Genomic DNA, 12,450 nt, shown 5'->3' on the forward strand with positions numbered 1-12,450 from the left:
GTCTCCAGAATTTTTGATCCTTCCTATGAAGGAGCTTCACAAATTGAGTTTTATTCCAAATTAAAGACAAACATGAATGATTGAAGTGAAACTCATTACTGATTAACAGGGAAAGTGACAGCTAAAGTCTCTGGAGACTTTTGCTTAGAAACAGCATTGTATTTTAATGGCAGTGGATTTAAAAACACCGTCCTTATATTACGGAGCACATAGACAGAAAGGTCCCATTCTCTCTTTAACAAAGGCAGTGAGAGAAGGCTAAGTCATGGCAAAAGATTAAGAGGCGCGCTAAGCCCATCTTTAAATAATCCAATGACACTACTAATACACGTTCCCACCGCAGAGCATAGAAACCTAATAGAGCAACTGTGTGTTCATATGGGTACGCGCTGTCGTTTCTTTTTGTCGCTTTCTCTTCCTATGATCACCTGAATCACTATCAATAAACACATTTCAGTTCGTCTAAAGCAAACCTTTTTTTCACAGGTCTTTGGGCTACTGGACCTCTTTTATCTAAAAGTCCAAATTGTCCTTGAGTGCTGGAGCGACTTTGAGATATTGAAAGCGATATTTGCCGTGCCAAACGTAAACACAAATTGGAGACAGTAAGTAAACAAACATGGGAGACGGTTATCCCAGCAGGAGACTTCTTCAACATTTGATTAGCAGCTTTGCGACCCTCACTTGTTGAATAATAACGTGTTGGTTTTCTGTGCCGTGTACACACATCACACCGCTGCAGTGAAAAAGGAAATCTCACATTATCCTGTCCTTGAATAAGTGCTTTCTGGTTGTGATTCATTGCTAATCCTCCTCAATAATTTCCTTTGAATACCAATTTATTTTCTTTGTTGACTTAGCTTTGCCCTGCCTCAATACCGCAGCAGCATATTTGATGGTGAACGCCCACCAAGGTGAAACGTGTGCTTATTCAATCAGAGCGCTTATTTGCCCGAGCATCAGCGTATTCCTTTAAGAATCAACTCTTTCTTCGGTGACACAGCAGCTGTTGTGGTTATTGCATCGCTGGCCGTTTCATTACATCCCCTCCCCTGCAATATCCTCTGCCTTTCTTTTATGTTTTATCATGCCTTCTCTCCTCTTCCCACTATTCCTCCTCCACCTGTCAACTTAATGTTCAGTCATTTCCTCTTTGCTCGTGCACTCCATTTCTTTCACCCCCCCCCCCCCCCCCCCCCCCCACACTTTCTCCCTCACTCTCCCTCTTAATTGATCTCAGACCGTCATAGAGCAAAAAACTACTCCATGCTTTCTGTAACCCAATACCAGGCCCATCCAGCTGGCCTCTCCCTTACACACACACACACACACACACACACAGAGTCATTCAATCTCCCACATACAATCTGAGTTAGAAGGTGACTGTTTTACAGTAAACAGCACATTTAAAACAGAGCCTGCCGTACAGTCATTATTATAATGTGGACAAACACACATGCTGGACAAAGAAAAAGGAAAACACACATACACATATCTTCCCATGCAGGCTAACATGTGAGCTAAATCATGTGATGTTATGTTACATGTTGCATAGGCAATATGTCATTTTTGACAAGTACGTAATCACATCGTGGCCTGAAGGAACAACAGAGATGACATCTAAGCAGGGAAACACGCTGGGCTATTTATCAGAGGCAGCTACTTGTGGCACTTAAGTTAATCATTATGACTGCAGTACAGTTCTGTTGCAGCATACAGTTTACAACGAGAGTTTTCTCTTTTGACGTTATCACACATTGTTCTCAGTGAGGAGGTTCCACATACAAAAGGTTTTTGCCGCTACAGCTTTATTTTGTCCAACATGCTAATATTGGCACATTTTAGGTATTATGTTACACTATATTTTAACATTCACCACTATCTCATAATTGTCACATGCGTTTGTGTTTGTTTAACTTTGTTACTTTTAACAGAACACAGTTAGCACTGTTAGCATTTCTCATTGCAATTAACAGAACGCAAACTCAACGCAAGTAAGACTGGTCACACCATAAAGTGGTACGGACAAACTCATCCTTGCGTCTGGGCGAAATATGCGGGGTCTACCAGCTAGGGGACATGACGACTGGCATGGTTAGTTGGTGGACTAATGTAGCCAGAGCTAACCGCTAACACATGTAGCCCCGCGTTGCCAGGTCTGCGCAACAAAACCAGCCCAAAACCAGAACTCTAAATATGCCTCTGCCCAACCGTATCCACCGCTTTTAAACTCCAACAGCATTGATATCATTGTTAAATCTATTGTTATATCTGCAAAGTAAAACCACAAAGGTTTTTTATGTGACAGCACTAAAAGCAGTTTTCACCAAGCTCCTAAAATGGCCTAAGATATTACTCGATAATATATGGACATGAAGATCAATTCACCGACACATAAACTGACCTGTTTGCTCTGTCTTTTTTGCTTTTGCTTCCCTTTTCTCTCTTCCTCCCTCCCTGGACAACATGAATGCACTGATTCATATGCATTTACTGTAGTTAATGCAATACATTCTTCACCTGAAACACCTCAACATGTTGCTTAACAATATCCTAATAATATACTTATAGTAAATACGTGTGTAAATAGATTATGTATGTACTGTTAGCAGTATTATTTACAGTACTTTAACTGAAGCACCTTAACCTGTTATGTAATCTGCGTGCACAACAGGCGGGACCTGGCACCACTCAGTCACAATAGCTGTCCAAGCTAAATAGCTTGCTAAATGTCACTTGCTTGCTAACGGACTGTAAGTAAGCATTGCTAATAAGGACGACAAGGTAACACAGTTTATACAAGAGGTGTATTTGTTCAAGCTCCTGTCTCACAACTGCCTGCAAACCATGCCTCTTTTGAGGAGTAGATCAGGTTGTATCAAAATGGAAGGAGCGATATACAGCTAATGCTACAATAGCTTCTTCCATTTCCAGAAGAGCGCAGTGAGAATGTAATGGGATTCATTTTAAAATTCAAAGAAATTGTCTTAATCAATTAAATAACGGTGTATGTAAATGTAAAACCTTCCCTCGCAGTCTTTCATGAAGGCTCGTACAGCACATCCTCAAAATGATACTCTTCCCCGCTATATTTCGTGAGATGGTCTTGGAAGATTTCATAACGTCATGTCTGACGTTTTCCTTCTAATCCGTTCATTGTTAGCAGTGAAAATGGCCCATTTATGAGAAGATTATGAAACGCAAGCGGCAGTGTATTTTTGTTTCTTTCGCAGACAGCAGTGGGAGCATTTTGAATGCATTTCCCTTCGTTCCATAGAAACAGAAGGCTTGCAAAAGCTCACTTTGACCTGTTAAACAGCATCCAGTGGGCCGAGATCATTCTTTCTGCTTTTAACAAGGTGCACGAGCACACAAACTCCTGCTTCAGTTTACAACTTTACCTAAAATGTCCCGATAACAACATTTAAATCTTCCCTTTATCTCACTCTGGTTCAACTCACCATCTGTTACTCTGTGCAACAAAGCCCGATTCAATTACACCGTCTGTAGTGCTCGTCTTATATATCTGCAGGGTGTTTCGCGGCTTTTAGAGATGCTTTCATGCTAACGCCAACCAGCGGGATGGGTTTCGTGCAGGTGCGTGATATTTAACACTTTCTAAGCTCACACAACATCCCTTAAGGCCTCACATAGTCATTTGAAGCCACTCGGCGGCCGTTTGAAAAGCCACTTCTGCTGGCAGCCGCTAATGGGAACCTCAAGGACAGAAACCATCACGTATGGCTATTTTGTTTTGGTGGATATTTCTTTTGCATGGTTCAAATAGCAATTAGAAACGCTGGTGTTAGTTTGCACGCTGAAGGGTGTCTGCATGACACACGTGTCTATCTATCAATTACTTGATGTGAGTGCTTTTCTATTAATGATTTTTCTGCGGAGCTATTTTGAGGATTCAGCACCCAGATGAACGCGATGGAGCCGAGCATGTTGATTCATTTTCAAAACAGCAATTAGGCCTCCTGCTCTCCTGCTTTCACATCGGGCGTGGGAGATAATAATAAACAACTAAGAATCAATTTTTGATGAGAAGAAATCCAACACACAGTTGACTAAGAAACAGCTGTGGTAAAGAATTGGACTGTTAATTTGTTGTTGTTTTTTTAGGCAGGGGGAGCCGTCTTCTGCTGATTTCAAGATCAGACGATGCGCCTGACAATTCCTTCTTTTTCTTTTAACTCGGTTGAAAAAACGACAGCCTCTTGTGATACACAGCTTACAGGAATAGCTGTAGTATGATCGTCTTGTGACTGCCAAACACAAATTCATGTTTGCTGACGCCCTCATTTTAATTTTGAGGGAATGTCTTTTTATAGAACAGGCGTAACGTACTCGGGCTATACCGTTTACCGCGGTCACAAACGCAATGTGAGCCCAGTGAAACTGCTCAGTGGCGAAGGCTGGCAGAGCGTTCATGCCGCCCGGGGGGGGGCCGAGACGAGCAGAAAGTCTGCTTTGTGTTTTCTCTCTGAGCTCCTGCTGAGGTAGCTGCTGGCAGCAACGCTGTTCCCCAAGATCTCAAGATAGAGCAGAAAGTGTCCCATGATCACCCTGCATACATGCAGGCTTTACACAATCGGGCCTTAGCAAATACTTTGGAGGACTTTTATCCTCACCCGGCTCAGATTAGAATCGTTGACCTACTGCGACCGCTACTGCGACCGCTAATGCCAAACCTTAACCTGCATCCTTAATCGTGGCAATTAGCTGCACGGGTCACATTTCTATGATTCTATATAATTACATTTCTGTGCACAGCGATTATATTTCTACCTGCGGTGAATGTGTTTTTACTCCCAGTGACGACGTTTCTATTTGCAGTGATGTAATTACATTTATACTCACTATTTCTACTATTATGATGCTTCTACTGTGAAGTTTCTACCTGTTGACATGTAGATGTATATTTCTGCCCCTGATTATGTCCTTGCTGTCCTTCCCGGTGACGTTGTTTATCCCTCAAGTGGATACTTTTTTCACAGATGCAGCCACACTGCGTAGAGTGTATTTTCACCTGGATGACTCATACTTACTGTAAGTCAAATCAAAATGCACACCCAGTGGCCTGGAAAAGAAGATCACATCCTGATTGTGGCGCACGCTGAGTGCATATGTAACGTGCGTTTTTTTTTCATTACACAGATAAGACTCGTCTGTAGTTTGAATTTGAACACACAGTGTGTGGAGAGGGCAGCAGAGGGAGAGGTGGGAAAAGTCTACGAATTAACTAGGATTTGAAAACCACGCGTGGAAGTATCTCAAGGTCAAAAGCAAGGAATGTGGCGCCGCCTCGTTGGTTGCAGCTGGATCATCAGGAAATCATCAACGCAAATTGTGCAAATTGTCTTTGGTGCGCTAACAAGACATAAATCTTCATCATAAGTTTGCTTATCTGCTGAGTGGATGTTGGAGTAGCAGTGACCTTTGTCTGGTTAGCCTTGCCAGCGACAGCACAACATCCGTGACCGGGAAGCCTGACTGTGACGGCGTCTCTGGCCCCCGGGGGGAGAGCATCACAGCCGGGGAGGAGCACTGAGCTAACAGCCTGTTCTCTGGTTAGACAGAGAGCTGCAGTGTAACTCAAGACTGACATTTGTTGGTACTAGTTTTTGTAAGCTCTGCTGTTATTTAGTTTCACAGAGAAAATAGATGATTGGATTTTTATATAAAAATAGGACGAAATTGATTAAAAGAAACACGACAATATGACCGGTGATGTGATCTTAAAGGGTTAAAAGGGCATTTTTCATTTCATCTCGATTGTAATGTGACAATTAGTGTAGAGAGATGTGAAAGGAAAGGCATGCTTTCTGTGTAACTGTGTGATATTAAATATTTCAATTTGCCTGGGTCCCAGAGAAAGTTTGTCGAGTCTCGGTGCCTCTGCGTGACTTAATCATCATCTCCCTTGGGGCCCTGTCTGAAAATGTTCAGCAGTACTTACATTGAAGCTCCATTTAGACAGTGGGTAAGAAATGTAAAAGGAGCGACTGCTGGTAGCGGTAAAGGCAGTGATCAATCTCTTGAGAATAAACAACACAAGTGCCAACTGAATGTACGGTACACGGTCGGCTTTTACCAGAAGGGTTGCTGTGTTTTTATGAAATACACCTTCAAGTAAAGACTCACCGAGTTTAAAACAAGTATATACTGGTACATGCAACAACTAGCGCTGGTCCAAGAACACAGTGTACAGAAAGGGGTGAAATGCCGGTGCCAAACATGAAACATGAATACACTGTAAAATGGATTAAAGGGACCCGGTCCTCTTCACCCTTCATCTGTGGAGTTAACGGCTGCCTTGACCATCCCTGCTGCTCTTTTATTGTTTGTTTCAGTGTTCCAACCGTATTAAGCGGGACAATTGACCAATGAATTGACCTGTGTTTGTTCCTCCAAACTTCTATAAACCTGCCTCATGTGCTCGTCCTACAAAAAATGTCTCCTGTGCCTTGTCTGGCTGTTACAAAACGTTGTTTTTAAAGGCTGAACCGTTTCACACACGACTGATGACAGATCTGCAAAGATGCAATTGCATTCTAATCGATTGAGGCTAGTAATCAGTATGTCTGCCTCTTCTTTGATGGATTTAGTCTTGTCTTTGTTTAAATTGGTCCTAAATATTAAGATTCTTGCTCTTTCTGAGACCAATATCTAAAACTCGATGTTCACTGTTGGTCAATTGAAGCGTTCCCTGCTGTCAAACCATTGTAGCTGTGCTGAAAATTGACTTTTTTAGCTCGTTGTCTATAATAAAAAACATCAAAGGACAAAAATGATCCATGAGAAGGCAATGTGAGGACGGATTTTACCAGCTTTTTCTTTTGTCACGCCTTCATTGTTATATGTCTGTTATATGTCTTTCTGCGTCTGTTATGTTTCATATTCAGCCTGAAACTGCGAGCAAGAATGCAGCTTTGCTCGGGGCTTAAAGTGAAAGAGATGTGCCGTTTGTTAACAGCAGGAGTAGTTCAAATTAACAATGGGAATGTCATTCCCTTGAGGGCCAAACACCCACAAGTCTGTCTACACTTGGCCTACATACTGCCCGTTACAGACTTCCCCACACCAGGCTTTCTCTCCTGCCCCGGTGCTGCAGGATCTTACTATCAGTTCCTCCTGGGGGATCCAGAAACAATGCCGCAGCGGTGCAGCAGCCATGTGATAGCTGGGACTTCAGCCTTTGAAGGCTACAGCATGTATGCGCGGTGAGGTCTGAACCGAAGGTGTTGTAAAAGCGCAACAACAAAAAAACCTCCATCATCACACTGCACACACCCCCCCAGCTCTGAGAGGAAGTCGCAGATGGTGAAATGAGGTGTAAAAACACATACACACGGCCCTCTAAAAGCAGAAAGGTCTTCTCTTCGTAGACGGGAAGAGATTGCAGGCTACATGAAAGGGGGAGTGACCTTATAAAGAGGGGTCAGAGGCATATATGAAGACTTACAGACAGAAGATATAGGCAAGGGGAGGACGAAGGGTAGATAAAGAGAAAGTAGAACAGCTCTTGAGAAAGGGGAAGTCATGTGAATGGGATAGGTTTTGTTTACTGTGTGAACCTTGAGAAACGGTACATAAATATTGATTTGATAACTCTGTACTCACGGCCTAATCACAAAGTCTCAAGCAAGAAAATATCTTTCATGGGTTCAAGCAACTGTGCGGTAAATGATGGAACGTAACAGAACAGCAGCACATGAATAGAAGAGCTCTCAGATACACAACGACATCAAGTTAGCTAAAGAATTAGCTAACGCTTAGCCACTAAAAGCATCTGGTCACATCAGACCAAGTGAGGCAGTATAGCAGCAAAACCTGTGGGTGTGTCGAGTTAATAAGTACGGGTGTAGTTCTCAAGAATCAAACTTTTTGTTTGTGAGAGGAAGAATGTGTCATTTCTTCATTCATAAATCAAATAGTGTGGCTTTAAAGTATGAACTTGAATGAACATCTTTAGGTAATTCTATTAGCAACGAGCACCATGTCATGATATGCCTGTTCTATTTAATGCACTACACATGCGGATGTTTACTCTAGGGGTGCAACTAACTATTATATTGAATTTGGATCCATGTGTCATACCCCGAGTTCAACCTAAAGCTGTATTAAACAGAGAGATTTGAGAAGCTGGAACCAGAAAATGTTGATTTTCTTTGCTCGACAAATTGTCCTAGATCGTTTACTAAAGTTGCTGCCGATTACATCATACTTTTCTGTGACTGTAATCTTTTTCTCAATGCATCAGACCGAACCCCACCCAGACCTGTGGGTTGCAATGGCCCTATAGGAGGCAGCACTATAGCATGTTTGAAAATTAAAGCAAATGGGCTCCATCTCTTTGCAGCCTCATGCCTTCATTGTGAGAGGTTATTGAACGAGCCCACATAGATCAAAGTGGTCTCTGTGTGGTAACGGCAGCTCTGGGATTAGAGCAATACGGCAACAACAGGCCTGCAAATAGTGCACCTCTGACTGCCGTTATGAGGGATGTCAAGGTCTGTACATACATAAAGTCACAAAGTGTACAAGTATATGTTTTGTCCTCTGTGTTTTTGTTTGAGGTTCATCTAATGAGACAATTAAGACGGGCAGTGGTCTGAAGAGGAAAATGGCTTTATAATGGTGAGATGCTTCACCCATCTCACCAATCACGGAGACAAGCTAATGTTTGATGTGATTGTGTTTTACTGAGTGTGTAAGTGGTCCACATCAAGCTCAGTGACTCTGCATATGTGAATTTGAACTTGAACAATTTGTCAAACTCTTCCTTTAGCCCCAGTTCAAAGCATATGTTCTTCAAAAAAAGACACTAACGTCGTCAACCCTCATACAATGTGATTTTGTAGTTGTATTTCCTTTGATCTTCTTCTGCTTCAGCAATAGTCAAATCTTAATATCACCTAAATATTAGAGAGTGCAGAATATATCATTGAATTGATTGATTAGTCGAGTGACCGAGAATGTATATGAAACTATTTTGATAATCAATTAACCATTTCAGTTATATTCCAAACAAAAATTCACTGATTTAAGCTTCTATACGGATTTGAGTGATTTCTCTGTGTTGAATTGAAAACCTTAAGTTCTTTTGGGTTGGGCCTACTGGTCAGTCAAAACAAGAGCGAAGACGTCACCTGGGACTCTGGGACACTTGGATCTTTTACACTTCTCTGTAATTTCATTGAGAAATGATTAATTATTCATGAAACGTAATTGTTGGGTGCAGCCCTAAAAAAAAAATGAATATTCCAACAGCAAGCCTTTAAAATAGTCCTAAACCAGACTGGCTCCTCCAAATCAAAGCTGCTGTCACCTCTGTCAGTCAGAAAGGACATGACAGAGAGGTCAATATGTACCACTGGACGCCTATCAATAGGAAATACAATAAGCTTCTCCACAGTTCTGATCAACTGGTGTCTTGTGTAAAGTCAGGAGATGGCCTTCGCCTTCATCTCGAGGTGTTTAAACAATGAAGAAAGTGAGGACAGTGAGTTTACGGTGACCTTGTTGGACCCTTTATCCCCTGTGATTGGCCTGTCACTTGTAATATATTGCCCCGTGGCTGCAGTGTCTCACCTTTGAGCAGGGGCAGTGGGGTGAGCTCCACCTGGGAGCTCTGGTAGCGGAACTGGGACGAGCTGTGGGACCTCCTCTGCCGGGCTCTGCGCATCGACCTCCGCGGGAAGCCGTCCACCTTCTCCGCGGACGGCACCGAGAAGCTGGTCGTCGGCGAGGACGGGCTGGTCGGGGGCAGCTTGGTCGTCTCCATGGTGGCTGTAGATGGCGGTGGTGATGCGGTGGTAGTGGTGCGTGCCTTTGCGCGTGAGTGCGTAAAGGGGCCACTTGAGAGGACGCACGGGCGGTGTGGGTGTTTTTTTTTCTGAATCACAGACGGATTATCAATTGATCAGAATGAATAGACGCTCTGGGGTGGAGGTGGAAGAGCAGGGGAGAGAGGGGAGGGGGGGGTGGGGGGGGGGGGGGAGATGAAGGGGGGGAGAAGGTGCAGAGGCGGAGGAGAGGTGAGGAGAGAGATTTTCTGGATGTCCAGTCCCGTGCTGTGCGCCTCGCTGTCTCTATCAGAGCCGGACAGGAAATGGCAGCGGCAGCATCAGCATCATCCCCGATTCTTCTGTTTATTTCACGCACAGATGAAAAAATCGCTTGTGAATCATCCCCGTGGAGGAGTAGCCTGTGCAGCTACCAGATGATGCTCAGACAGGCGCGTCTCCCCTTTCTCTCTCTCTCTCTCTCTCACACACACGCGCCTCTCTGCTGCTGTATTGGCGTCACACACACACGGACTAAGTCATCGGCCTAAATTTGGAAATGTATTTCTAGAATTGAGCTCCTCGCGTAAAGAAACCACCGTGATCAAACACAGATTAACCTCCTACGGTTTATCCAGCTCAGGAACAACCGCACGGAACCCTGGTCAGTTTATAGCGTATTCTCCTCGAAGATGCTCCTTATCAATACGATCAGTGATCGGTCCTGGCGGTGGATGATGATATCATAAAATCATCAATCTGGGCCCACCTCGGCTGCCGCATCACTGTTGTCCTTCTCGCTCGTTTTTTTTAACGGACCCTCTTTCGACCGTTCAAAAAGCCGCACCTGCTTATTTCTATTTATTTGTTTTCTCTCAGAGGTGGAAATTGTTGTTTTCGTCGCGGTTTAAACCCCTCCAAACAATCTCCTCCTCCTCCTCCTCCTCCTGCCGTCCTCCAACCGTATCAGGGCGGGGAAACAAACGCTCCCTCACCGCGCAGACATGTGCAGGTCCTCCGCCAGCGGCCGATGCAGCGCCAAGCCCCGCTGCCGCGCTCCGTCTCTACCTCCGCGGTGAGAGAGAAAGAAAAACAGCAAAAATAAACCAAGAGCAGCCGCTCCTCCTGCAACACCCGGAGTGAAAAAAAAAGACTGAAGGCCTGTGTTATACAATAGCACCCCGTCTATGTCTGTCAGACTGACGCGTTTTGCTCCTGTCCCCCTTCTCGGTTCCCGTTATCCGGTCGTCCTACAGCGCCTCAACGCGCTGCGTCAAGAGGCACGCGGTGAGTCAGGAACACACAGGAAATTAGGAATCAGAACTTTCAAAATAAAATAAGAGCTGGAGAAATCAAAAGCGTGTTGGTTACAATAAATTGACTCATTGCCGGATTACTGAGGCAAGAATGACCTGCTAGGTCCGAAATATCCGCGTTCTATGCACTCAGCCCGTTACTACTGTGGCATATGTCCATTACAGAAATGTGATTCAACACAAACTAATTTAAGAATATGCAAAATTCAAGCAGCTGAAATTAATAAGGTATTTTGATACATGGCCCTTTCAAGACAGGGCCTCAAAATGCATGTGAAGGCTTTAACCATGGCAGTTTTGCTTTAGTAGGCTAACTCCAATAGGTCTATTCTCAAAGAAAGTTACAATTAATAAACCCACAATTTGCTGTACAGTGAACCTGAGGCTTTTCGGTGCCCAGCTCGGAGTCACTTGTACTGTTGCCTGCATTGCCCAGTTGGTAATCCAGGCTTGGCTTCAAAAAAGGGAGAAAAGGGAAATAGACAAGGATGTGAAACAGTTGCCCATCATCTTGTGCAAATCCAATACTCAAGTGTTGTTAACTTCTTTCCACCAACAGAGAATGTGAATTTAAAAAAAAGAGTATAGGGTAAACTAGGGAACTGATCGAAAACACACCTCATTTTAGACGAGAAGCTGGTTTGCGGGTTGACATCAAAGAACGGAGTTGGAAAGTGTCACTCTCAAAACTCCAATCTTTTGGAGGGCCGCGTTTCTGCACCAAAACATGTGGATGTATAAATGCTGATAACTGAACAGATTGCACTGGAGTTCCTCAAGGCCAATTGTGCATCTAATTGCATTCAATCATTCAACTAGAATACAGCTGGACCCGTAGGCATATATTTGAAGGGTCAAGTAAGAGAAATGCATGCTTAGTTATCGTAGTGAGCTATAGAACATAGACTTAACCCTGAACAAATGCGCCCCTCAGTATTGACTGAGAAGGGTTCAAGGGGTCTCCTCGGACCTGATCAAATTACATTAGAACACCCTGATGAGTATTTAACTGAAGTGATACAACACAGCAGGATCTTCAATGCATATCAGTCTCTCCAGAAGCGAGAAGCCGCAGAGTAAAGGTTTGATCGGTGCCACACTTTGCCATACTTGTTGTGTAAGTGAGCAAATGTCTTTGAGGCGCCTTAAAAAAAAGGTTTTATTTTGAAAGCAGTGACCGGATGCGAATTTATCTCACTCAGACAGTCTTGCCGCTGGTTCCTCAGCCTAAAGCTGGTGCAAGGAGAGAGAGGAATGAGGCTCCTCAATGCGGATGACGCTATAGGATGCATTTATTTATTTATTTATTTCCCTTTATTTATGTGGCCAGGCTCTGCCTCTTA

General features: G+C 43.7%; 1 protein-coding gene across 1 annotated transcript in view; it reads right to left on the bottom strand.

Annotated features, from left to right (window-relative positions):
- ppp2r5b (protein phosphatase 2, regulatory subunit B', beta) overlaps positions 1 to 9,790 on the bottom strand; it is a gene marked incomplete at both ends in the record, with an annotated part of 28,888 nt that extends 19,098 nt beyond the window's left edge. The window contains one exon of the mRNA XM_079184670.1: positions 9,598 to 9,790. Coding sequence (XP_079040796.1) covers positions 9,598 to 9,790 — 193 coding nt within the window. The remainder of the gene's footprint in view (positions 1 to 9,597) is intronic.
- Between the last annotated feature and the right edge of the window lie 2,660 nt (positions 9,791 to 12,450).

Source organism: Pholis gunnellus (genome assembly GCF_910591455.1).
Source record: "Pholis gunnellus genome assembly, chromosome: 23".
Classification (NCBI taxonomy): domain Eukaryota; kingdom Metazoa; phylum Chordata; class Actinopteri; order Perciformes; family Pholidae; genus Pholis; species Pholis gunnellus.